Consider the following 24,792-nt stretch of genomic DNA (forward strand, 5'->3'; position numbering starts at 1 on the left):
GAACAACAGACAGATTTGAGTGATTGGTTTTTCTTCTGTTATTGTTCAGCTTTCGCGGTGCTTTTTGAATCGGAACGGATACCCAGTGGAGGTGTGAGAGAAAAACTGGCCGGCGGGTGATGAAAGTGCGCTGTGCCTGCGTCAGTATCCGTGTCTGTAATTAGTTCCAAGATGTAGCTCTAAGATGGCACCGAAATGAATATTGTTCCCAGAGACCCCTGCGTCTGGTTCCATTGTGATCATAGGAAGTGGCGACGGGGCTTGTTGGGGGTTGTCTACGGGGTACCTAGTTGCGCAACTCGCAGAACTCGGCCAATGTCGGGACCTGGACTGGCTCGACTACCCAACTTGAACCGCGCAGCTTGACCTCAGGCGGGCAGGCTGGCTCGAGACGGGGCGAAGAAGCCTCGTCTGCCATATGGCCAATCCATCTTTTCTCCAGGCCAGACGACTCTCCGGTCAGAAGAAGGTAAGATTTGACTGTTTTCTGTGAGTCTGGTCTGATGTTGAAACACTGACAGACAGATGTCACCTTCCAATCGAATGGAAATGTCGAAAGCCGCAAGAATCAACCGCAAGAATGACAACGGCACCCGAAAGCGCAACAAAAAAACAAACATGAGATTTGTGAGCCAATCGGCGTTTGCAGACGTTTGATTTCCTCGATGTCTCGGCGCAGCGAAGACCCTCCGAGACATCCGACTGCCCTGGAACCTACGACGGAAGCACGGAGCCTGCGGTGGAGTCTGCTGGACAAGCTGGAAGCAATTGGTCATGGAGGCTGCAGCTTCTGAAGCAGGTTGCAGTTTCGACCCTAGCATAGCTGTAGAGGTTGTGTCGTCTAGAAGATGGTTCCCGAGGTGCTTGAAAGGTTGCCGCCGGAGCCGGTGAGATGTATGGGGTCGAGGTCGGGATGCGGACCTCAAAATCATTCGCCGGTTCGATCTGACCAAGATTGAGACCACCCATCCTGTTCTCACTACCTCCTCCCATTGACTTCACAATTGGCCACGCATGAAAGGAAGGTAGGTTTGTGAGGGACGCTTTCGTGAAACTACAAATGATTCGTCTCTGTCGCAAACAGTCACCACCTCTCAGATATGAGAAACACTCCGTCAAGGAAGGGGGAGGGGGGGTTTGGCTTCAGAGTTAAACGACGTTTAGATTGTTGAGTTTTTTGTCCCGCGTTTCGTTTGCCAAGATGGGTTGTGCAAACTGAACGGGGCAAAGATCATACATCGTACGCAACAGTCACTGGGGTCATCTCAGTCGCCCGAAACCTTGTTTGGGACACCGGCAGTCAGACGCGGACTTCTCGCTGCCAGCCAGCCAGGCTCCCAATCATCGCAGAAGTGTGTTAAAAGATATTAATATCTGACAACATGAACAGGCAACTGTTGGAGCCTGCCTTGAGACATAATGTTTGTTGGAAACTCAGCATCAGCCAGGTTAAGTCCCATGAAGCATGCGGCGAACGAGACAACCCGGACACTGAGGTGCTTGATAGCAATGCCTGTTTGACGCAAATGACTTGATCTGATGCTCTGGTGGTGACTGTGCTTGTTCTGATGCTTGTTCTGATGCTTGTTCTGGTGCTTGCTCCAATTTTGATGGACGGCAAATCCAGATGTATTGGCTGAAGGCGAGGGAAGGGATTATTTTATTAAAGTGAAGAGGTGGTCCAAAAGCAAGGAGTTTAGAGAGCCAAGCTTCAACTCACCCACCTACTTTCCTACTATGGACATATAAAACCAAGTACCTTCCATTAGAAAGAACATGGCGTAGCATATACTTGCTTACACGTATTAACTTGTGTGTGATATCACCACTTATAATTCCAAAACACCGCAAACTATGGCGTTGAATTATCGCTCGATAGCCCTAGTATCCGCGGTATGGGTCGTCATCGGCTGCCTGGGCAGCCGCCGCGATGACAGAGATGGCTGGTAAAGACAGTCGTCGGCAAGGACGCGAAGGTTGAATCAGGTTTCTGCCGAATTCTCGCTTCCAAAACCGCAAAACTTGCATTTGTATCTGCCACTTGGGCACATACCGACCTGGGAAATATCTCCCTCTCTAATCTCCCTCGCTTCCATCTTCCCTTATTTACCGTCGACCTACGAGACTTGTACACCCTCAACCCCGGGACCAATAATCGCAAGAATATGGCGACGTCCATGATACATCTTGCGAAGATGGACGCCGTTTACATCTCTGTATATCGAGGAGCTCTGTGACGGAGGTTATCCATTACCGGGATCGGCGAGGAGAAGGGCACGCAGGGCCATCCGACTTGGCGATTACGCCTTGGAGGAGATGGCCGCAAGCACAGAAAAGGCGTCGTCCGCTTGTAGTGGTTGGCCATTGCTTGCGAGGTGGTGTGGGGCGGGGAGCCTTGCACATTGTGCTGGCAACGATGCCGCATTTACCATTCAGATGCTGCTTACCGTTGGCAATTTAACGACTGAGCAGTTAGCTCAACTCAACGGACAGTTCTCGACAGACCCGGCCAAGAAGGGCATTCCCCCCCTCCCCCTTCCCCAGTCGTGGGTTGATTACACCCTGGCGCGCGTCAATCAACCATGGTTGCGCAGGAAGACTCGGGCCCCCGCGGAGCCTGCGCCTTCCGTTCAGGCCAGATTGTCTGGTGGGAACATCGTCAGTTCGGAGACGACGTCTGCAGAGGAAGGCCGTGCCTGCCCCGTCTGCCTCGAACGTCGCGCAAGTCAAACCAACCGACCGGATGGGTTCATCCCCTATTTACATCAGGTCGCAAACATACACCTTCTCCGAGGGTATGTCTCCTTCGACAGTATTTCTTTATATGATCTGACACCTAACAGACCGCTGACCTCACACGAGAGCGGCCTCTCCTCAGTTGGCGAGCGTTTCTCGTCGCCTTAGAGGTTGCCAATGCAGGTGACATGGGCACTTGGCGTCTCCCCACTAGTCGTTCCGAAAAGATCGAGCGGTTACCTCAGCAGTGGAGGACCGAGGACTGGTCTGAATATTGGGAGAGAAACTCCAGCGGTCGGACGTTGAGTAGCTGAAGCCGCGGCGCTAGTTGCTCCTCTTGGGACCGTCGCACGAGATAGAGCGTGAGCAGAAGTCTGACAGGCGAGACTGTCATCACCAACTTCCTCCTTGATGGCGTTGAGGATGCGATCGTTCTTTCGCTTGAGAATGTGCTGGGGGAACTCCTTTTCTGCGCTGGAAGGGTTATTTATCTTAGGGGCCTTCTTTTGCCCTTGCGCCTTTTCTCGGGAGTGCCAGCAGCCTCGGCTTCTGCCTGAGCATCTCCAGCCCGGTCAATGTCTTGCGACAGGTCTCGACTTCCTCCTCAGCCTTGACCTTGTTGTCGGTGACCAACTGCTTAACGCCGCTAGCAACATTAAGGTTTACTATCATCAGCCCAAGACAGTCAATCGAATGACCGGTGGAGGAAGTCCTTTCCCCATCCCCATGTTGGGACTTTGGGCGTTTCTTCAGCTTCAGCTGGCACGAGAGAGGCCAAGATGGCCAGTGTAGGCATCAACTATAGCAAAGAGAATATAATCACGTCAACTTCACGGAGGACTGGGTCCGTTTCAAGCCAGCTTACCTGGACGAGACCTGGAAGGGGGGCCTAGACATTTCCATAACAACCATCTGCGGCGTTAGCCGGTGGCCTAAGAGGTTTATCTGCAACAACTCCAACACTATTTCTTGTCATCCCAGTTCGGGAACACTTTCAAGCGTCGCCCTCAAGGGTCCTGTCTGCCTTTGATAAGACGTACATGGCCCACTCGTCCTTTTCAATCAAGACGGGTTTCCCGGCCGGAAGGAAGAACGGAATAACGATGATGCTGGGACGGGGGACAGGTGTTGGAGGGCGTAGATGTTATCTCTGGCATGGTATTTCGATGCTCTTGGTACAGCCTCTGCGGTGCCAGCTAAGAGGACTCATGGTAGATTGTGCTTTCCCCTAGACAATTGTAAAAAAGGGCGCAAGAGAAGGAGGGAAATGGAGGCTTGCAATTCCGTCGATCCGCCTGGTGAGTGAAGACGCGAAGAAGGAAGACGATGCCCTGCGCGAATTTCCTTAATCGTGACGAGGTCGAAGAACCTGCGGGAGTCATGTCAGCTGGATAATATATGGTAGCTCGAGTTGGCCTTGTGGGACTGACCCTGAGTGGTCTGCGTTTGACTGAACCACCAGTTAGTGGTTCTCTTTGAATTAAAACCTAAAGCTTTCGGCCTGTCTCGACAGTGTTGTGCAACTGTAGATACCTACCTTTGGGGACAGCCTCGGCTACGTATCTCAATGGCAGACAGAACCACACTCGATTGCGGGTGGATAGTCATCTCTCACAGAAGGCTGCTATTGCGGTTTAGCTGCTTAACAACTCGGAACTGATCATAGTGTGCATGCCCGATATTATTAAACTCCGCGACTGATTCTTAAACTCGCAAACAAGAAACTTTGGTAACAACACCGCCTTTGCCTCCATCGCCTCCTCATTCCTCACCAGCCTCCATCCGCCGGAGCAGCCAGGGCTTATTCACCTGGGCAAGGGTATAATCGACCCAAGACTGAGGGAGGGTGGGAAGGGGTCGGCTGGCTTTGACCAGCTCCTTTTGCTCCGCTGTGGCGGTGCCCAAGGCAAGCATTATCTGCACATTGAAGGCGGCAATGTTGCCAGCACAGTGTGCAAGGCTCTCTCCCCATGCCGTCTCGTACGCAACTCCCATCATTTTGCAAGCGGCCGATTCCCTTCTGTGGTTGCGATCAGCTCCGAGACAGTAGCGCCAAGCCGGGTGGAGCTGCAAGTCCCAAACCTCGGCGTTCGGTTGGTAGAAGTAGTCGAGTCCAAGACGGCGGAAAGTCTTCTCCTCCAGGCGAGAGTCCCAGACCAGGATGACGATCTTGCGGCCTTCGCCCTTCTTCTTCTCCTCGCTAGTCAAATTGCTTCTCCGGGCGTTCTCCTATCGCGACTGGATGAGCTTGGCCAAGTTGACCTCTTTGACGAACTTGCTGGACTTGAAAGCAAAGCCGTAGGAATTCGAGTTGTGATCGACGGAGGCGACGTCCCGACAATTCCCAGCGTAATGGTCGCTATAGTCGTCGACGATGTAGTGATTGGAACTGACGTGCTGTCGCCAAATCAGGCCACGATCCCCTGGGTTGGAACGGCATGGGAGAGGGCCCACGGCAGCAGTCGGCCCAGGGAAGCACCCTGGAGCCTCAGCTGCCATGCCAGGCACAAACTCGCCATGGCTCTTGCACCCTGAGATGGTGCGCATGTCGAGGACTGAGATACCGATCTCAGTGATCGGTTGGGTGCGATAACCTCCTTCCCAATGTTTCTCAAGACACAGAGTCTCGAAGTCGACAGAGAAGAAAACGGTATCCGTCTTGAGGGCATCTCGGATGTTGCCACACTCGAAAGAAGTGTTCAACCCATGGTAAGAAGGGTATGAATCCCGTCTAGTGAAGAAAATTAGTCCCATTACAGCAAGTTACACAAGACGACCAAGATGCTCACTCTCTCTGGCTGCTTATGATGCCTGGCTGTTCCGACCAACACGCCTTTCGAAACTTGGGTCTGTTGAATAGAACTGAAGTATCTGCGGGCGATACGGGCCCCTGGGCGGAGGCGCTTGGGTCAGACATCTGTTGATCGGTCAGTTAGGTTCTGTCGGATCACCTCATTCAATGAGACGATAAATCGTATCAATGACACGAAGAGTGAAGTAAAACAAATATACTTACTTCTCTGCTGACTGAAAGTTTGTGCTGATGGGAGATGGAGATGGGTCGAAGACGAGATGGGCTGGAAATGGGATGGGTCGAAGACGAAAAGATGGGTTGAGGACGAGAAGATGGGTTGAAGACGAGAAGATGGAATGGAGAAGATGGATTGCCGTGGAGGTACTTAAGGGAAGAGAAGGATTTATGGGGACCTACCCTGCTACCTGCCCGGGCACCTAATCAGGTAGGCAGCTGCTCGGCTACCTTGGTCTGGCAAAATTGGGAAGGAGCTAGGCGTACGCGCGTGAGGCAGGTGCCTTCCATTATGTACCTAGGTAGGTAGGTAGGCAAGTAGGTACCTTCGACTTGTGGGCCAAGACAGAGACAAAAGAGAGAAGGTACCAGTAACCGACAACAGATAGCGGAACTGGATGATACATTAGCCTACTAAGGTACTTGCTTAGGGAGGCAAGTACATAAGAAACCTCAATTTTAGAGCCTCTGGAAAGTGGCAAAGAGTCGGACGCATTATCGAGGAAAATAGACTCAGTATCAGAAGGACGCAGACTCCTCGCCGTGGGTGTCGTTGGATGCCACAGTGGCAGAGCGTCTGCCATTGACTCAAGTCTTGGAGCAGTCACATCATCTACATCCTTTATTGACGATTTAATTACCTCAAGAACATGGCTTGGTTCGAGAATTGAGTTCATTCTGGCCAGTGTCAGCTTGAGCCATGGTGCGAGCCAGCTAGGCTGCCGGCGTTGACACAACATCAGCATACCTTGCAGCTAACATCGACAGACTGAACCATGACCGTGTGTAAGAAGCTAAATAGCAACGGCATCGTTCAGGGTCCAGGCTGTCTGTACGCGTTTTCTGTCAGTACACTAACACTCGATCTGCCTCTGCAAAGGCGCAAATACTAATACAAAGGATCCTCTAAGCTCGCCCTCAAGCTGTTGCATGCGTGGGTTCCCAGGCACAATATTAAAAAGGTCCTGGGTTTGTGATACCTTTTGTTCCAATTGGCATGGAAGTCCTGTAAGTTCTAAAATGAGAGAATTCGAAAAGTAATCTCAGATCAAATATTGGTGTGGTTGATGCTTTTGATGTTCTTATGCTCGACGGCCTACATGAGGTTGGTTGTATTACTAAGCAGTATGGACCAAGCCACGGCCATCTGCCCCCCATTAGACCATTGGCAGTCCAAACAGCCAGCGTTGAGTCCATCGCTCCCAAATGCTTCTATTCTCGTTCTCTATAGGGAAAATGGCCGAACGAATGGACGTTGACGATGTGGAGGAGCAAGTAAGGGAGAAACGCAGCTACCATTTCACGTTTGGGCGTTCAGATACGTATGATAGGGCCAGCACCAAACCAAGGCTTTAGTAAGATGGAAATGAAATGAGCCTCATGCTTAGGTAGTGGTCCCGAATATGCTTTGATGGTTGCAGGTTGCTGAAGGTACCTGTTGATAGCGAAGATGTCGAGGCTTGTCGGGCGGGGACACGCGGCCCCATAATTCCGGGGCGCTTCGGCATCCCGTGTCTTCTTGGCTTCGGCGTGTTCGCGAGGTGACAGACTTACTGTCGCGAATGACTTGCCGCCACAATCCATCTTTAATGCAATGACTTGAGCTCAAAAATTCTGTGCATTGCTGGGTGGTTATTGGATAGTGTCAACACAGGATACACAGAGCCTGGCTGGCACCAAGGTGATGGTGAGCATCAACTCCGGGGCCTACTCAAGACAGATATGAACCAATGCCAACTCCAGAGAACCTCACCCTGGGTTTTTCTGTCATAATTCATTTTTCTAATTGATGATCTGCTCTGGAAGCACAAACATGTACTACGAAGTTGTTCCTGAGTAGAAGGGGGGCGACTATAAATTCACCTGAATACATTTCCTTTCAACCAACTCAACTTATCAATGCCCAGTAGACGTCAAATAATTACTCCCGCCTTCAGGATACTGTATTAGGAAAGAGCTAAGAGCCAATGGTGAGGGGCCGAACAGGAAGTGTCACCAAACAGGCGAATATAACAAAACACCAAAAAATGTATCATGATGGAGACGAGATTCGAACTCGCGCGGTTACCCATGAGAGAGGTTGCTTACATAACCTAAATCTCACGCCTTAGACCACTCGGCCACTCCACCATTGCAATTGTTGACGATTTGGGATGAGTTTTGAGAATATGGAGGGTAGTTGTGCGTGGTGACGTGTTCTCAAAGTTCTTGGTGCGGCTGGGGAGCGACATTGGTGGGAAATGCGGGCTACGCGAGCCCCATTACACTAGGCCTATCTTGGAACAAGCTCAGGAAACCTGTAAAATCGATAACCGGTTTATGTTCCCCTTGTCCTCAGTGCGCATTTCATCTCTAATGCAGACATCACCCAACATCACATATAGGATCACAACCCAGGAGTCCAGGCGACAAAATAGCATTTCCCTGTGACATTAAAATGAGTATCGTGTTCACGAATGCAGTAATTAACAGCGTTTGTGTTAGGCATGGTTGGTTGGAAAGCATAGTATGGAGATTTTTGGAGACGTAGCTGAAAGTGTATTGCTGACTAAGACACCCACCTTATTTGAGTGTTAAACACGTATTTGCGTCCTTCAGAAACAGAACCATCATCCTATATTCTCTAGTGGACGCAAGTTTTCACATGCGTGGCTCCAGAGTCTTTCGAATTGAGGTGTTCATCCAAGACGGCCGGTAGAACGAGCAAGACCTCTCGAACTGCACCTGTGAGTGAGTCCCACTCCATCAAACCGGAACAGAGTGTCAAACTGCCCTGCGGAGCCCAAACGCACGATCCGTGCGTGAGAACAACTTTTTATTCCATCTCAGTCAGGGGGTGCGGACACCCCCGAAATGGCCGATGGGGTTGTGTGTCATTACGTAAGACTTGTCCGTGAGTGGGGCCGGGCCGAACCGGAGGTCCGGCCAGGCACCAAAGAACTTACTTGGTCGACCCAACGAACCTCAATCAGTACCTATGATGAGTCGAACTTAGTCGATGTGCCCTGCGATTCACATGTCTTGCGATAAGAACACAGTCTCCCACAGCAAGCAGTGTTGTGACAGCTTGTCTAAGTACTAAATGTATTTATTTCTGGATTGCACGCTCCAACTCGTTGGACCTGGAAGGTCTGAGCTCGTTGCGCCATTCCACACTCACACTCAAATCCTGTTACCCTAGACTATGAGAACGGTTGGGATGCCGTCGTGAACCGGCAACACAATCATGATGACAATGATGATGATCCTCGGAAGGAGCCCAGAGCCTACCCGCCCGACTTTGGTCAGAACATCCAGCGCAACATGGATGATGTCACAGGAATACCCTCGTATACCAGAGCTCCTTGAATCAGTCCCCTCACGTGCCGTTTCACGTGGTCAGATGTATATAACCAGACCACATCTCATTCTCTTTACATTATATAGAATAAGCATCTTTCTCCCCTATTCTCCTATGCCTTACTGTGTGCTCTAACTCGTGACAGATGAAGCGAGGTATTCCACTCCCTTTCGTCAAGACGAAGGCCGTCAACCAGCGCCGGCTCCCAATTTTAGTTAGTGGGGAGGGAGATCATAACTAAGCGCAAGCGATACTTCGGTGCTCCTGGGACATCTCAGCCGTATCCCTCAATGTGCTCAACGGCCAATACCATGGAGGGTATCACTGTCTCAAAGTCCGCCAAGGTAAGGCCCATGCCATCAATCAGATCCAACACCTCCTCCTCAGGGATCTGCCTATACGGCACCAAAGCCTCGTCCTTGAAACAGGCTGAATCCTTCTGGTAGTGATTGTTGGTGAAACGGAAGGGGTGCTCGTATAGGGCCATGCCCATCTCTTCGTGGTACCGAATGTAGTGTGGAGCATACACCAACCAGACTCCTAGATCAACTCTTGGGACTTGCTTCTTGACATTCTGCGCCGAATCCTTGGCAAACCCTTCCGTTGTCTGAACTGGAAAGCGGGTATAGACCCAGTAGGTGAAGGTCATCAGTACTGAAAAGTCCGGGGGTTACCCTCAGCAGATCGTAACAACAAGGCTACTCTATTGCTTACAGCACCCTTTCGCACATCTAAGTCGTCTGCATAGGGTAGGCGTGCAATAAACTCTGAAACGATCTGGCTAAGTCGAAGAGGAATCAGACGTCCCTCTACCTTCAGCATAAAGAATTGAGCCATGTTCCAGTTGCGGTGTAAGGTCGGTCGAAGGTTATATACCCGGGGGTAAAATGTCCTGGGGTAGGCGTGCGATGAACTCTGAAACGATATGGCTAAGTCGAAGAGGAATCAGACGTCCCTCTACCTTCAGCATAAAGAATTGAGCCATGTTCTAGTTGCGGTGTAAGGTCGGTCGAAGGTTATAGACCCGGGGGGGGGGGGGGGGGGGGGGGAGGAAGGTCGATTCCAAGATCTTGACCCGAAGGGGCCAGTCAATCAACCATCTCTGATTTTGTTCATCGACATGGTCGTTCAACTCTCGTTGAGGTGGCATAGGCAGTTGAGGTCTGTTCGGTGGATACCGATTACCCAAGGTGAGTCGTTTGGTGTAAAGCATCTGGTCTCTCCCTCTCAAGAGGTCGATGTGGGGTATCGGACAAGAGGCCACAGTCTTCGAGAACCCGTTGACGAATGCGGCACCGGTGAAATCAGGAGCGAGATCGGGAGAATTGGTTGGTTTCAGGGACTAGGCTGGGCCTTCTGCCACGACTGGGACTCCCTTCAAGGCATCAGTGACGACATATAGAGGCAAACTGAATCGATTGGCCTCGGCTATGCGGACGTCCCTGCCTGTCGGGTTGCTGAACTGATAGATGTTCACACAGCGAGTCTTGAGCTGCAGTTCGTAGAGAAAAATTATCCTCGCTTCGGGTGATTCTTCGCTGACCAGCTTGGTCAGGTGAACTAACTGTATCGATGACGATAAAGCCTGGGTGATCTGGGTTGTCTGAGTTGTGGGAGTTGTCGATGCCGACATTCGAGGGCCCTCCTTCACTCATTGCCAGCTGCGATGGAGGTGGGGGACCGTCCACGATCCCCTGGGAATCGGCGCTGGAGGATCCGTCCATGATTAAGCTATTGTCGAGGCGTCTTTCTGTTTGGTCTGGTTTGAAAACTCGGGCTTGGAGCTACCCGCGTGCTCGGAAAAGGGAAAGGGGGAGATCTGGAGGAGTTTGGGACAGACGAGTAGAATCCGAATTGTGATGTGATAGTGTACGGATAGTGTGAAGTAGGTAATGAAGTCGCTGGAAAAAGAAAGGAAAAGGGAAGAAAAAAGAGGTTGGCGATGAAAAAAGTTGGAGGGGTGGGGGGTGAAGTGGAAGGCAGTCGTTGCCAACAGTTTCTATAAAGAAGGACCGATCAATCTGCTCCTTCTACAGACGATTCCGATACGACGGCTAGTTAACTGGCGAAAAATATCCATCATCAACTGGATAACATCTTAGCTGCGGGAGCTCCGTCTAAGCTCGGTTAGGCAGGATGTCAACCTCTTAACCTGTTGTTGAAAAGGGCTCTTTCTAGTCTAGTTCAAGCTTCAGGGGCTTTCCTTCTTAGATAACTATAAACCACTCGCCATGTTCAAATAGTCAGCACTAAGGAAGATCATGTCTTGCTTGTTAGGCTCTGTCTGTTAGAGTATTGTAGTTGGCGGCTACCAGTTGGTGCTGCTTCAGTTAGGCCACATGCCTTACTGCCGCGTCCTGTATCTTGTTAATCCCTAGCGATGTCTTCGTCCTGGACTGCATAGCGTCTATTAGGTAGTCTGGGTTTAAGTTGAGTCTGGAATGTTATCGCTACTAGGTCCTTCGGCGCAATCCGCACAGTACCCTGTGAGGTGACATTGCCAACTTCTGCAGATGGCAAGAGTTGGGAACCTTTACCATGCTGTCTCACTGAGAATCCAAGTCCTTGGTTTCAGGCTGCGGGCACCTCTCCTCCATAATCATCTAAATGATTCGATTATAGACTTCGATCATACCGACTGAATTGTGAGATTACGCTGGTGCCACAATCACTGTGATCTCTTCTACAGTCTGCTTTACTCTGAATCCCTCATAAGCAAAGGTTGGAGTAGATCACAATCGGTACCAACTGGGTTGTCCCCGTTCAGGCAAGGAGTGCTTTCGAGGCCTCCTGATGCTGAGTCAAGAACGTCGGTTAGCCTAAACGAAGTGGCTTACATGTTGGTCACCTGCATGAGGATTATAATCACCAGCACATCAGGGCAGAAGGCATCACAGGGGCGAATTAGGCAGGAGTAGGCTCCCTGTGGTTATTGTTGCACACCGCAATGGTGCGCATGTTGAGGGTACGACAACGAGGAATTGTGGGATTGAGAGATCACGGGACCAAGAGGGATTGGTCTTGGTTGCGAAGGCAACCTTGGCGTGATTGCCCACTGCAGACTCAATAACACATCTTAGTCCCTTGTTTCAACGTGTTTGCCCTCCTTGGCCAGCTACTTGATAACGTGTCTGCCTACCTTACTACCCCCTTACTAAAGACGAACTAGTCTCATTCTCAACATTTCCTCAGTCTTGTGTGGATAGCATCAAAAACAGTCAGGTGCCAGTAAGTTCTATGTTCCAGACGAGGCGTGCTCGTGCAACACCCTCAACCTCGTCTTGCCGGCGTGCAAGACGCCGCTCATGGTCTCGGATTGAAACCCCTGAGAACGCAAAGGGTAGAGGATTTATTAGATGACGAGAGCGATTCAGATGGTGTAGCCGGAGATCACGAACACGAACGGCAGAGGGACGGGCGGTGGTGCAAAGGTTGGAAATGTGCCGGGCAGCTTGTTCTATTGAACGCCCTCTAAACTTTTAAAAACCCGCCTATGCGTAGGTATCATCATCATGTACGTATTTTCGTCGTCCCGCCCATCTGTCCATCACCTTTACCTAATCCCGGATGCATCATAAAACTCTCTCACCACATCCCCAACAAACCCAAACCCCTCTCACACTATGAGGTGTTGCCCATGTTAGCGTCGAGGAGCTTGTCGAGCTCGGCAAGCTTCTTGGCCTCCTCCCTGGCAACGGCCTCCTTGGCGGCGTCCTCCTCGTAGCCCTCGGTCTTCATGTCGAGCAAGCCGAGCTCCTCCTCCTCCTCGTGGGTGCGAGGGTAGTACTCGCGGGTGATTGACGGGTCGGGGGCGGGAGGGTCGACCAGCGGCTGGACGAAACTGCTGGCGAGGGGGTCGGTGAGAACGACTGTGAATTCGCGGTTACCGTTGATGGCCTCATCAAGACCGTCGAAGAAGGCGGTCCACCTGCCCTTCTCCTCGGGGGCAAGGGAGTCACCGCCGCCGGCGCCTCCGGAGCCGCCGTCGGCCTCGAAGATCTGGCTGCGCAGGTCGTCGCGGACCTGGGTCAGGAGACCCTCGATAGTTGTGAAGCGACCGCCCAAGGTGCCAGGGTTTACGGACAGGTTGAGCTCAGGGCACTCCAGGGCGCAGGTCTCAGATTTGAGAATGTCGCGGGCAAGGTCGATATTGCCGTTGACCTTGACAATGATCTTCTCGCCCTTCTCGGGGATCTCGCCACCAGTCTTGACGTCGTTGGATCGGTAGCCGCAGTCGTCGCAGACGGTGGACATGAGGACGACCTGCTTGAAATGAGGGATATCGACCATCTTCATATGCGTGGTGCAGGGGCGCATGCATCCCGGGCAGCTGGCGGGGAAGCTGTAGACCTCGTTGGGGATGATGTCGCCCTCGGCGGTCAGGCCGGGGTTGGCGCCGGCGGCAAGCTCGTCGGCCTGGGCGTTGGAGATGCCAAGGGCCTCGTTCTGTTCAGGGGTGCGAATGAACTCGTGCTTCTCCCACTTGCCAACGCCATCCTTCAGATCGGGGGTGATGAAGGAGTTGCCGGCCGGGTCGTCGACGGTAAGGCGGAAGGGGAAGGCCTTGCCCTCGAGCATGGCGCGGCCCTTTTCGATGATCTCGGCAATCTTGGGGTAGAGCTCGGGCATCTGCTCCTTGCGAGCCTCCTGTCCGAAGTCGAGATCGTTGATGACGGTGCTCAAAAGACCCTCAACGTTTGTGAGCTGGCCCTTGCCAGCGGGCACCTCAAGGTCGAGCTCGGTGAACTTGACGGTGGCCGTGTCGGACTTGACGACCTGGCGGCTAAAGTCATCCATGGCGGTCAAGCGAAGCTCGTAGTATGTGCCCTTGGGCTGGATGGAGCCGGCAGGCTGGACCTCACTGTTGGCAAAGCCGCACTCTTCGCAGGAGAAAGACATGATGATGATTTCGCGGAAGTAGGGGATCGACGTCAGGAGCAGTCTGGTGATGCCCTGGATGTCGAGTTAGTATTAGAATCTTCGCTTGAGGTTCGCGCGCAGCTCACATTCTTGCCGCAGTTCATGCAGAGAGACTCGATCTCCTCGACAACCTGCTGGTCATCGCTGCCGTCAACCTTGGAGCCGATGGCCTGGAAGAACTCGTTCGGCGTCGTCTTGGACTCGGGGGCAGCCATGGTGACTGATTTCTTCGGAGAGTAGAAATATGCGCAATGTCTCGTATGTCCAGTTGAATCGTCCAAAGAGTTGCGCGACGGTAGGTTGGACGTTTTGTTATCGGCGGCGAGTGGGAGGGAACAAGTGACTCGGTGGAATGGGGATGGGGACGGCGATGGCGGGGTCTTGAAATTTTTGGAGGGGCAATGGCTGCTGCAGGCCCTGCAGGATGGGCACCGACGTCGACGTGTGTCATTAAGCGGGTCCCCTTTGGGTCCCTGACTCCCTTGGAGAGGCCAGGAGGGGGGTACCCAAGGCAGGAAACCTTCGAGAATATTCCCGAGAATACCCTGCCCGCCAGTCGGTTTGTAATGCCGCCCACGGAGCACCAGGTCTTAGAAATCGAACTTGCGAATCTATCCACCGAGATTCGAAGATGGGAATTCTGGGATCTTGGCCGCCCCTCCCCGCTCCTTTGGGGAAATGTGAGCCTCTCATCCCAGTCGCCCAAAGTCGGCGAGACTCAGGTTCCTGCTCCCGGACGATGACGTCTTGGCCTGGTTCAACAGCGCCTGCAACCCGGCCTTTCGATTCTTCGCCCGCTTCTTGCTGCTCGAATTGGACGTTGCCGGCTTGGCTGGTTCGGCCGTCGGAACCTGGCGACCCTTTGCTGCGGAAAGCTGCTCGGACTTTGTTCGACGTCTCACAGCGGGCGGCGGAGGGGGCAATGGGATGTTGGTCGTTCGGCTGCAGTGTCCGCAGGTGAAAAGCTTTCTCGCCCCGGCGCGTAGCCGAAGCTCATCCTTGGTCGCCTTGGGGTCGCGCGTCCTGAGGTTACCGCGCCGCTTTCTCTTCAGCGCCTTTTCGGTTTCGAGCTTGAGCGTGGTGCCCTGGCCGGGGATCATGATGTGGCCGCAGGCACCGCAGACGTGTTGCCTTCGGACGTCGTTTTGCTCGGCATCGTTGAGGAACATGAGCTCGTTGTGGCGGCTCATGAGGTAGGCCGAAGTCTCAGGAGCCGATACCCGGAGGAGATGAGCCGCATCGTTTAGATAGCCCAGATGTATCGGTAGGGTTGACACGTCCATGGTCGGTTTTCTCTGCCGGCTTGAGGCGTGGCTCAATACAAGAATGAAGGGATCAACAACGGTAAAAGAACCGAAGCCAGACGAGACGAGAGAGATTTGGCGGCGTCTTTGGTTTTGGGGACGACGACCCACTCGTTGCCAGCGGACCTCAGGGTGCTAAACAGGGGTCTGAGCCGTTGCAACCCCCTGTAATCAACCATCTGAAATCGCCAAAGGGCTGCAACACCAAGGGATTGCGCTCACTGACTCTCCACATCGTCAGTCTCGTCGAATACGGAGTGTGTTTTGTTAACCACCCAGTGTTGAGATCTCACTTGGAAAAAACACGTAAAACATTATGACGGTCCCAAACAACAAACCGCGGGGCAAGAAACCCAAGCCAGAAAACCCGATATCAGCAGTAACTCGCGCATGGCTTCTCTCACTCCCCCAGCAATCCCGACCATGGAGCACCTCGGACGAAATAGACACTCTTCTCGGCCAGCAAACACCAAAACGCTTCGCCGTGTACGAGCCCATGCTTCTGCTCCCCGCCGGGAGCTTCGACAAGGGCCTTTGGCGCACTATCCTCAACCACCCAGACATCACGGATGACAAGATTCATCAACTGTGGAATGCGATCCTGTGCGAGGTTTCCAAGACGGGCTCAGGCACGCTGACTCACCTCGCCGTCAACGAGGGAATCCCCCTCCAGACCAGCGTCAAGGGAGACGACGAGATCACCGCCGACAAGGGCGAGAACGTCCTCCGCACGCCCAGCGGCCTCAAGATCCTGCACGGCGACTTTGGCCCCTCCGTCAACCCGGCCAGACCCTCGGTCGAGGACTTCGAGGCCGCTTTCTGGGTGTCGACCAAGCAGAACGGCATCTACCAGACATGGGCGCCGCGCTGGACCATGTTCAGCCGTGGCAACATCAAGGAAAAGACACGTCTCCTTGACTTCCACAGCCAAACGGGCCCGGAAGCAGCATCCCATCGCCGCCGGCCGGCCGCGGCCCTGAAGAGTTACTGGGCCGTGGACTTATATGCAGGCATCGGCTACTTCACCTTCTCCTACGCAAAACTGGGCCTGAAGGTCCTCTGCTGGGAACTGAACCCGTGGAGCGTCGAGGCTCTGCGCCGTGGTGCCGTCGCCAACGGCTGGCGCGTCAGGGTCGTCCGGGACGCGGACCTTGAGCTGCCGGCCGCGCGCCTCCTCGGGGGTGACGAGCAGATTGTCGTGTTTCTCCAGGACAACCAGAAAGCTGCGGGCAGAATAGCAGACATGCGCGCCTCGGGCACGGCAGTCGATGTGCTACACGTCAACGGCGGACTGCTCCCGACCAGCGAGCCTACGTGGCGCGCGGCATGGGACATGACGGCCGCCTCACACGACGACTGCTGGCTGCACCTCCACGAGAACGTCGGCACCTACGAAATCGAATCACGACGCACGGAGATCCAAGGCCTGTACGATGGCTGGGCGGCGGCGACGACGACGACGACGACGGGGGGAAGCCGGGCGGCGACGGTCGAGCATGTCGAACTAGTCAAGACGTACGCGCCTGATGTCTGGCATTGCGTCTTTGATGTACATATTACAAGATCTAGTAGTGTTACATGACCGTCGTGAATCACTTTTCCTCTCTCGCTCTCGTCAACGTCGTCAGGCAGCCTATCCCGCCTGTCCATATATTCCCCAATGGGATGGGAACCCGAGCGGGCTCTATGACCGCCGAAACTTTTGCGGGATGTTGTCCTCGACGACGGCCATCTGGTCGAGCTGCTCTAGCCTCTCCTGCTCGTCCTCCATCTTCTCGTGCTTCTTGAAGTGCTCAATGTCCTCGGGGTGCGTCAGGTCTTCGAGCTTGGTGTTCTCGTCATGATACCTAGTGTTGCGCCCGTCAGCTTCTCCATATTTCCCACCAGGGACTGACAAAATACTCACTGCTCCCAATGGTGGATCTCGTACTCGTACTCGTCGTCGCCGTGGTGCCCCGGGCCCATGCCCAAGTCCGGCAGCGTCTTGCCGGTCTTGATGAACTCGTCCCACTCGGAGCGGGTGACGTGGCCGTCGTGGTTGGCGTCCAGCAGCTGCATGAGGTCATGGAGGATTTCAAAGCGCTTCTCCTCGGTGACGTGGTGGTTCGACTCGTCAAAGAGGCCGTACGTGCGGAGGATCTCGTCGCCTTGCCAGACGCCGTCGCTGTTGTAGTCGTGCAGGGTAAAGAAGGATGCTGTGTCCCAGCCTTCCATGTGGTGCTCCTCTGTTGGAAACGTGAAATGTCAGCGCGAATCCATGATTGGAGGGGACGGAGCGGAGAGCTTGGTTTGGGGGAGGGGCATACCAGCCATGTGCTTCGTCATCCAGTCGGCGTTCTCGTCCACGATGGGTTTCTGGCTGTGGTCGCCGCCGTGGGCGAGAGCGCTGCCGGCAAGCGCCAGAGTTGCGAGGTAGATGGTATACATCGTGGTGACAGCTTGTCGCGATGTGACGAAACTTCTAGTGGGAGACGACACGTTGCACGCACGATTGAACACAATGGCGAGACACGTTCGAATAAAAAGTACGCAATGGGGCTAGTCGCCGATAAGGTAAAACAAAGAGTTGGGTTCGGGTAGATCCAGGAACCGAGCAAAGGATAAAAAAAGGCTGGGCCGAGGGCAAAGAGGGAGGGAGGAGAGCGAGCTTACAGGCGATGGGCGAAATGGGGAATGGGGGAACATGCAAGATTCGTGGGAACAGGTGGCGTCCGCCATGGCCAATTCAGGGGAGTTCTGGGGGCACGGCAGATGCACGGATCGGCGATGGACAGGGGCTTAAACGTTCTGGACCCCAGGGTCCGCCCCCGTGCGGCGTGCCAAACTTGCCAATTAAGCTTGGGTGACGCAACAAACCCGTCCTCAACACCATCCATCACACCATCTCGCCCTTGAACCTTTTTCTTTCTGTACCTCGTCACATCATACGCCGACCAATCGCTCCGAACGGCCACAAGAAGCAGACCTGAGAAACCCAACTGAACAAGCGATACCCCAGAAACCTTTGAGCGTCCCAAGAAAGGACACCCACTGCTCAACGCGTCCTCGACGCGTCTTGCGCCGAAAGCTCTTCATCTAGCACCCCCCGAGCCACATACCACACACTCTACACGCCACACGCACACCCACCATGAACCGGTCCATAGAACAGACACTTCTGTCGCTGATGCCCACCCACAGCTCAGCTTTACCGCCGCCCCTGGTAGAGCTTGCCGGTTCCTTGCTGGCACAATCGAGGCACCGGGCAAGCACGCTCAAGGCAGACGAAGAAGTCGGGCGGTTGTACGCCTGCGCCCACATCGCTTGCGACAGGTAGGCTAGGCAATCCACATGCTACCCATCTCATTTTGCGTGCGTTTATACTGATCCTCAAAAGACTCAAGATCACATTGGACCTCCCCCCAATCGAGCCGCGGCCTCCAATCCCTCCCCGAATCTATAAGCGCCTCTACAGTCACCTCGACAACATCCTCCCCAACTCCGCCCTGAACCGCACGCCGGGAAAGAATGGCACACCGCGACAGAGACAACGGCACGGAGTCGATTCTCCCGTCAGGACGCCACACCGGCCGACGCCCACAAAGGAACGTTCCCTCGCGCAATTTCGCTCAGGCGCAAGCGGGCCCAACACACCGACAAAATCGACTGGCAAGGCCACCTACCCTTCGGACAAGTCCGGCCTCCACTTTTGGATTCTGCCGACCATCCGCTTCCTCTGCAAGCAGACGGGGCAGCGGCAGCTCGGGCCGACGATCCTGGCGGGCATGGAGTACATCGTCGTCCCCGGCGGGCGAAGGACGCGCGACGCGTGGGTGAGAGCGAACCTCGCCGCGCTGTGCGGTGCTGTGTATTACCTCGTCACGAAGCAGGCCAAGAGTCTCAAGCTGGGGGAGGGCGTCGAAAGCGAATCGTACGTGCCCGAGCGGAAGCGTATTCTCGAACTGCTTGCGAAGGCGAGGGAGGAGGTGGACTCGAGAGGGCTGGACGAGGACGAGGCGTGGGAAGGGTGGGCGCCCGTCATGGCCGCGGAGTTCGACGCCGCTCTTGAGCAAGTCGCGAATCGCGGGTGGCTTGAGGCCGATTGGTATCGCAGCCTCGGCGATATCATCGAGGCGGGCAACGTGATCGCCGACAGTCATCGGCAGGAGGACTCGTACAGGGCGCCTGTGCGTGGAGCGGACACCATGTTTCAGGACCGGTACGACTTCTTGAGTGAGAAGAAGCGCAGGGAGTACAGCACATGGAAGGAAGATATCCTTAGGCGCATCGATGCGATGGAGAAGGAGGGCGCGGAGGCCATGGATGTCGATGACTGAGGAAAGGGTGCAGCGTTGACGCCTCTGTTGACGCGCGGAGGGTGTTCCACCTCGGGTATTGTTACCCGGCGGCCGTGGTCGAGGCGCACCCGCTCCGCTCCGCTCCCCGACGACTACCGAAACAAGATTCAAGTCACGCCGTCACTTATCCGAATCCCTGGTTTTCTGAGGGCGTGTCCCCCCCTCTCTCCCCGTGGCATCGACATCCATTGGTGCGATGATCATAGATACCCCCAAGCGCTACAGATGCCCGCCCATTCTCCGTGCCTCGACATGCCACTAAATGGCGTCTCACAGCTGGCTTTTCTGATACTGTCTTCTCATGTCACAGCACCCACATCCCATCCCGTCAACGAAACTCATTTCAACTCAAACCCGCACCAAAACCCAAGTGAGGGTCTTAAGCGCCGGCACCCCCCCACCCCCCCCCCCCCCCCTTCGCACTCACGGCATCGTGCTCGCTCCCCTCGGCTCCCGCTACACAAACACCTTGTACTGACATCATCGAGACGAAAACTGGCCTAGTCAGTTGTATCGGGTGGGATGAGATTTTCCTCACTCCCGAGTTGCTTGTCTTCTTCTCCACGTCCCTCATTTGTAGGTGAATATGTACAGCATCAAACAAAAAACAAGTCAAATGGTTCTCCTCGTTGGCAACTCATGCACGCCAGTCACCCACCACCACCTTCTCCTCCCCAATGTTCGTCATCTCGTGATATGGTAGTAGTAGTGTCTTGTCCAAACGTGCCCCCCCTCGCCAAAAAAGATGTGCCCCCCACGGAGCCCGAAATTTGTTGGGTCTCCTCCCTCCTGAATTGCCTCTCAGCCGGAGACCCCGCCAACGCCGTGCCGTGATGATGACCGTCCCGCCTACCGAAAGAAACCGGCGCTGTATAAACGCCCCAACGCGCAGGCCCCCGCGGGCAAACCGTAAAAGGACCACTCGCCGAGTGTATCGTTCTCTCGACGCCGCTCCCTGTCCCAGGGGCCCAGACAGAGAAAAAGGACCCGAGCTTCCGCTCCCGAGGCTCCCAGGTTTGTTTTATGCTCCGTTCCTACCCCTTGTTAAGTCACCTCATTCGACGGTGACAGCAGTGCCCGGTCACTTATGCTCGTCGTGGCTGGGGCTTCGCAGTTCCAGTGCTGGAACTGGAGGCTGAATGCTACCAGCTGGCCTTCGCCCGCCGTCCTGGGGTAGACCGCCGGCCCTTGCAGGCAGCTGGTCGGTCTCGTACCCCGCAGCCAGAAGCCAAGGAAACCGTCACCCGGTTCGTACAATTACTCTCTCAAACGATTCCGGCGTCATTCACTCAATCAATGGTTTTTTCTGTCCTCCCACCAAGCACAAACCCAACGTCTTCATTGATTCCCGATCGTTTACCAAGACGATCGACCGGGCCGGGAGCATTGGGTTGTTCGGGTCAACATGCGAGGCGTCCTTGGCGGCTTGTTCGATGGCGTCCATCTCCTCCTTGCACGCTTGCTGGTCCATCGGGCAGATCACCAGCGGCTGCCGAACTGTGAGATCCTTCGTGGAGCCGAGTTGCGCCTGAGGCAAATCGTGAGCAAAGGCGAGTGTTTCACGGGGGGACGATGGCGACTCACCTTGACGGTCAGGTAGAACTCAATCTTGTATAATGTTGAGCTCGTGGTGAAGGAAGTAACTTCGTATAGGGGAAATGCGGGCTTCCCCCTCCGGATGATGCCGTCCGGATCGCGCAGGTCCTTGGAGGGAAACACCAAGCCGAGATTCGTAGCATAGCCCGCCTCGGGCATCCTTGTGTTCACGAGCTGCGTGTTTTTCGCGACCTTGTTGACCTTTTTCGTTGGCTCGTCTCCTTCGGGGTTGTACGTGATCTCCTCCTCGATGGTGACGGTGATCTTCTGGATCGTAACCTTCAGCGCTTTCTTCATCCAGTCGGGGTTCGGCACCAGTTTGATGTAAACAGTTATCGGGTCGAGGGGGCCGTAGCTCCATTTTGGCACCGAGATGCCTAGGGTGACGACACTTGCGTCGCTGACTTGGCGCGACTCGGGTTTGTTGTACATGCCGAACGTCGACAAGGTATCGTAACGTTGCAGCGGTATGGGGAAGGAGTATTTGTTCTGTAGGGTGTGGCCTTGCTGCACGGTGACAACAAGCTCGTAGTAGGTCTCGGCGGTTCGGCTGGGGAGTTGCAGCGAGGCGGGGGGTATTCGTCGGTTCGTCTCTTCGCCGCCTCGCCCAAAGGGGATGAACAGGACAAACGGTAGGTCCATTGCAATGACACTCTCGGCCTCCTTCCCGGACTGGCACCGGAACAGCAGCAGCTCCTTACCGACGACGTCGGTGGTCTCCCTCCTCGGAGTACCCAGGTGTCGTTTCGCGACATTCTCGGCGGCAGGGTGGATGGTTTCTCGTCGCTGGAGACATATGCGCACGAGCGATACGGCGACGGGCATGGAAAAGCCCTGGGATGGACGGATCTCGACTTTGCCTTCGATGCGGGGCTAGATCACGAGCAAGAAAACAGGTCAGCAGGGGCGGGGGAGTTGCGCAAAGGGGTGAAGGGTGAAAAGCGTGGAGCAGACTCGATCCAGCCTCCCCCCCGACGTCATGACGGAGGGAACGAGCGCACGTACTAGGGTCGCAGAGATGCCCGGGTAGCCGACCAGAAAGCTGCTGTTGGGCGGACCGGAAACCCTCACGAAGGCGGCCATGCTGGCTGAATCGCCAGAGATTCGAGACAGAGACTCTCACGGGCGTGTAAACGACGAGGGTGTTTGGCGGATGGCGGAGGTGAGGTTCTCATGTGTGTGTTGGTGGGTGGGCGGCAGTCGTGCGTCGTCGTCGTCTTAGGCGCTGCGCGCGTTGCCGCCTGGTGTTGGTGGTGGTGGTGGTAGTGGTAGTGGTAGTGGGTGTGGGGTCGAGACAGTTGCGTCCAAGCTATTGCCGTCGGGGACGTGCTGCAGCGGCGAGAAGAGCAGAGCGCAAGGCCCAGCGGCGGCATTACATGGACGGATCGTCAATCGGCCGGCCGCCTGGTGTTTGGCGTCGTCGGGGCGGTTGTGGGGGATTAGTGCACAGTCCGGCGTCGAGATGGGCGGTTGGGCGCGATGGGATGTGGTGGGCGCAAAGTAATCGGAGGGGGTTGGAGAAAGCGGCACGTCCTGAGTTGAGCCGGAGGGGGTTTGGAGCCGAGTGACCAACGGGCGGCGGGTTGTTGGAGTTGTGCGGGCGAGAAACAGTCGAAAGAGCAGGAGTGGGAGGATGATGAGGAGGAGGAGGAGGGGAGCTGCACACAAGTGACGGGCCAACAGAACAGAAAAGAACGTCAGTCCGGAGGGGGCCAAGGAAAGCCGTGGTAGCTGTTCTGCGGTACCTCAGCTCCAGCTCTGGGTGGATACACGGTCCGGGCTGACGCAGCTTATTTTCGCTTCTGCATTGATTTTCCCAATGACAAGAAAGAATAAGCAGTAACAGCACAGCAGCAGGCGAGGCTTGTTGGCCACCGGTCAGACCAGGCCAGGAAGCAAGCTCGAGAGGAATGAGAGATGGGTGAGTGGTGTGGATTGCGAATGGGGTCGTGCAAGTGGCACATTCGGCTTGGCGGTTGAGCGGGGGGGGAGAGTGAGTTGTTAGTGGTGTCGTCTGTCTGTATGTCCGCCTGTACACAGTGCACTACGTGTGCTGTAATCACAGCCCTTGCGCGGCTGTTTTGCGCCTGTACGGGATGGATTCGCTTCACACTCGGGTGTGTTGGTGTTTGTGGTGATTGGGTCGTTTGCTGCTCAGCCGCCGAGCTATGTGGGCAACTTGTGTGGGCGGCAGAGAGACGAAAGTACAGCCTCTTCCTGAGTCGAGCCACACTTTTGGGGGCGAGAGGTGCAGATGGATCCTCCGTGTCGGTGTCAGATAGCGGTGTTGGTGTCGGCCTCGGTGTTGGTGTCGGTGTTGGAATAGGGACGAGGTCTGGAGGTGCGCATTGTTTTGTGTCTTGGTAACGACTTATATCCATACGCCAACAGCTGTCCAACGGTTAAAATAATAGAAAGGAGAACCGGGAGCCAGCGTCACACTTTCATCTTCAAAATACCAAGGCTTTCTGGATCGTCCGTTTGTTTGACTCGACCTAGAATGGGCGCTGAGAAGGACGAAGGGGACATGTTAGATGGGAAAGGGTCTGAGTTGGGGGCCGGGGCCAGGGGGTAAGCAGGCAACTGACTGCTGGGACGATTGGCGTGGCGTAGGGGGGACGGCCCCTGCGGGGAAAGCGGCAAGCCTCTAGAGTCTAGGTATTGACAGTACCTACCTTGCCAATCCTACCTACTCAGGCAACCCGGTAGGTTTTAGGATGGATGGACCATGGTAATGTGGACGTGATATGGCAATCCATCTTTCTCATTTCTGATGGCTGGATCCGCAACTACAGGTACGAAGCATCAGACGGCGACGTGTGTGTACCTGTGAGTACTGTATGTGCTTGGAAACCTTGCTTCCCGAACATTGATGTTTATTCATTCCCTTCAGTGACCTACACGCAATCCATTCGTAAGTCGCGGGTCGTAAGGTGTTAAACCAAAAGGCCAAGAAAAGCTCAACTAGCAAACTCCCAACCCAAGCCCCATCCATCCTTACCGACTGGGTTCGACGAACCGAGTAAGCACTTACATCAGCGTGGAGATGAGCAGCCGCAGTGGTGTTTCAACGTCGCTACTCATCCATCAGCGACCGAGTCGCATCACCTGCGACAGCAAAGTCAAGGCATTTTGGCGTATCTGGCCAGTCCTCGACCCTGTCGAGATTGGCGTCGATGAAGCCAGGCGCTACGAGTGGGCGACCCTCATCGAGTTACAACTGGTGGTCTTGACTCTTGAACAACCGCTCATAACACCAGCCGGCCCCCAAAACCACGACAGAAGAACACTGTCAATACCTCCAGCGGCCATCTCTCCCGTATCCCAGTCGCACACGTGATACCAACCTCAGTAGTGGCCGAGTTTGGTTGCCAGGCTCTGACGAACTCGCGCTGGGTGTGTCACAGGACGACGCGCCAACCCCCCTCCCCCAGCAAACAGCACGGGCAACCGGTCGGTGCACCATTTGCGTACCTACATCGTACGCTACGATCTCGGGAACACATCGGACGGCATTGGCGTGACGCGCAC

General features: G+C 54.8%; 10 protein-coding genes across 10 annotated transcripts; 3 read left to right on the top strand and 7 right to left on the bottom strand.

The window, feature by feature from the left end:
• Positions 1-2,582: 2,582 nt before the first annotated feature.
• Positions 2,583-3,050, top strand: CH63R_10279 (uncharacterized protein; the record flags this gene model as incomplete). The annotated part of the gene is made up of 2 exons (XM_018305253.1): positions 2,583-2,795; positions 2,844-3,050. The coding sequence occupies 2 exons, from the start codon at positions 2,583-2,585 to the stop codon at positions 3,048-3,050; spliced, it is 420 nt and encodes a 139-aa protein (XP_018154677.1).
• A 1,447-nt stretch (positions 3,051-4,497) lies between these two features.
• On the bottom strand, positions 4,498-5,490 carry CH63R_10280 (uncharacterized protein; the record flags this gene model as incomplete). The annotated part of the gene is made up of 2 exons (XM_018305254.1): positions 4,498-4,951; positions 5,012-5,490. The coding sequence occupies 2 exons, from the start codon at positions 5,488-5,490 to the stop codon at positions 4,498-4,500; spliced, it is 933 nt and encodes a 310-aa protein (XP_018154678.1).
• A 3,888-nt stretch (positions 5,491-9,378) lies between these two features.
• CH63R_10281 (uncharacterized protein) lies at positions 9,379-9,753 on the bottom strand (the record flags this gene model as incomplete). Its single annotated transcript, XM_018305255.1, has 1 exon — positions 9,379-9,753. The coding sequence occupies one exon, from the start codon at positions 9,751-9,753 to the stop codon at positions 9,379-9,381; it is 375 nt and encodes a 124-aa protein (XP_018154679.1).
• A 693-nt stretch (positions 9,754-10,446) lies between these two features.
• Positions 10,447-10,828, bottom strand: CH63R_10282 (uncharacterized protein; the record flags this gene model as incomplete). The annotated part of the gene is given in 2 exon segments (XM_018305256.1): positions 10,447-10,668; positions 10,682-10,828. 2 exon segments carry the CDS (start codon positions 10,826-10,828, stop codon positions 10,447-10,449), a joined length of 369 nt encoding a protein of 122 aa, XP_018154680.1.
• A 1,897-nt stretch (positions 10,829-12,725) lies between these two features.
• On the bottom strand, positions 12,726-14,239 carry CH63R_10283 (ZPR1 zinc-finger domain-containing protein; the record flags this gene model as incomplete). The annotated part of the gene is made up of 2 exons (XM_018305257.1): positions 12,726-14,057; positions 14,111-14,239. The coding sequence occupies 2 exons, from the start codon at positions 14,237-14,239 to the stop codon at positions 12,726-12,728; spliced, it is 1,461 nt and encodes a 486-aa protein (XP_018154681.1).
• A 474-nt stretch (positions 14,240-14,713) lies between these two features.
• Positions 14,714-15,307, bottom strand: CH63R_10284 (RNAse P Rpr2/Rpp21/SNM1 subunit domain-containing protein; the record flags this gene model as incomplete). Its single annotated transcript, XM_018305258.1, has 1 exon — positions 14,714-15,307. One exon carries the CDS (start codon positions 15,305-15,307, stop codon positions 14,714-14,716), a length of 594 nt encoding a protein of 197 aa, XP_018154682.1.
• Positions 15,308-15,644: 337 nt separating this feature from the next.
• On the top strand, positions 15,645-16,910 carry CH63R_10285 (tRNA wybutosine-synthesizing protein 2; the record flags this gene model as incomplete). The annotated part of the gene is made up of 1 exon (XM_018305259.1): positions 15,645-16,910. One exon carries the CDS (start codon positions 15,645-15,647, stop codon positions 16,908-16,910), a length of 1,266 nt encoding a protein of 421 aa, XP_018154683.1.
• Positions 16,911-17,012: 102 nt separating this feature from the next.
• CH63R_10286 (Secretory pathway protein) lies at positions 17,013-17,755 on the bottom strand (the record flags this gene model as incomplete). The annotated part of the gene is made up of 3 exons (XM_018305260.1): positions 17,013-17,175; positions 17,235-17,553; positions 17,635-17,755. The coding sequence occupies 3 exons, from the start codon at positions 17,753-17,755 to the stop codon at positions 17,013-17,015; spliced, it is 603 nt and encodes a 200-aa protein (XP_018154684.1).
• Positions 17,756-18,458: 703 nt separating this feature from the next.
• CH63R_10287 (Origin recognition complex subunit 6) lies at positions 18,459-19,644 on the top strand (the record flags this gene model as incomplete). Its single annotated transcript, XM_018305261.1, has 2 exons — positions 18,459-18,640; positions 18,705-19,644. 2 exons carry the CDS (start codon positions 18,459-18,461, stop codon positions 19,642-19,644), a joined length of 1,122 nt encoding a protein of 373 aa, XP_018154685.1.
• Positions 19,645-20,950: 1,306 nt separating this feature from the next.
• On the bottom strand, positions 20,951-22,344 carry CH63R_10288 (Arrestin; the record flags this gene model as incomplete). The annotated part of the gene is made up of 3 exons (XM_018305262.1): positions 20,951-21,193; positions 21,250-22,134; positions 22,267-22,344. 3 exons carry the CDS (start codon positions 22,342-22,344, stop codon positions 20,951-20,953), a joined length of 1,206 nt encoding a protein of 401 aa, XP_018154686.1.
• Positions 22,345-24,792: the final 2,448 nt, after the last annotated feature.

This window comes from Colletotrichum higginsianum (assembly GCF_001672515.1).
Source record: "Colletotrichum higginsianum IMI 349063 chromosome 7 map unlocalized unitig_7, whole genome shotgun sequence".
Taxonomy (NCBI): domain Eukaryota; kingdom Fungi; phylum Ascomycota; class Sordariomycetes; order Glomerellales; family Glomerellaceae; genus Colletotrichum; species Colletotrichum higginsianum.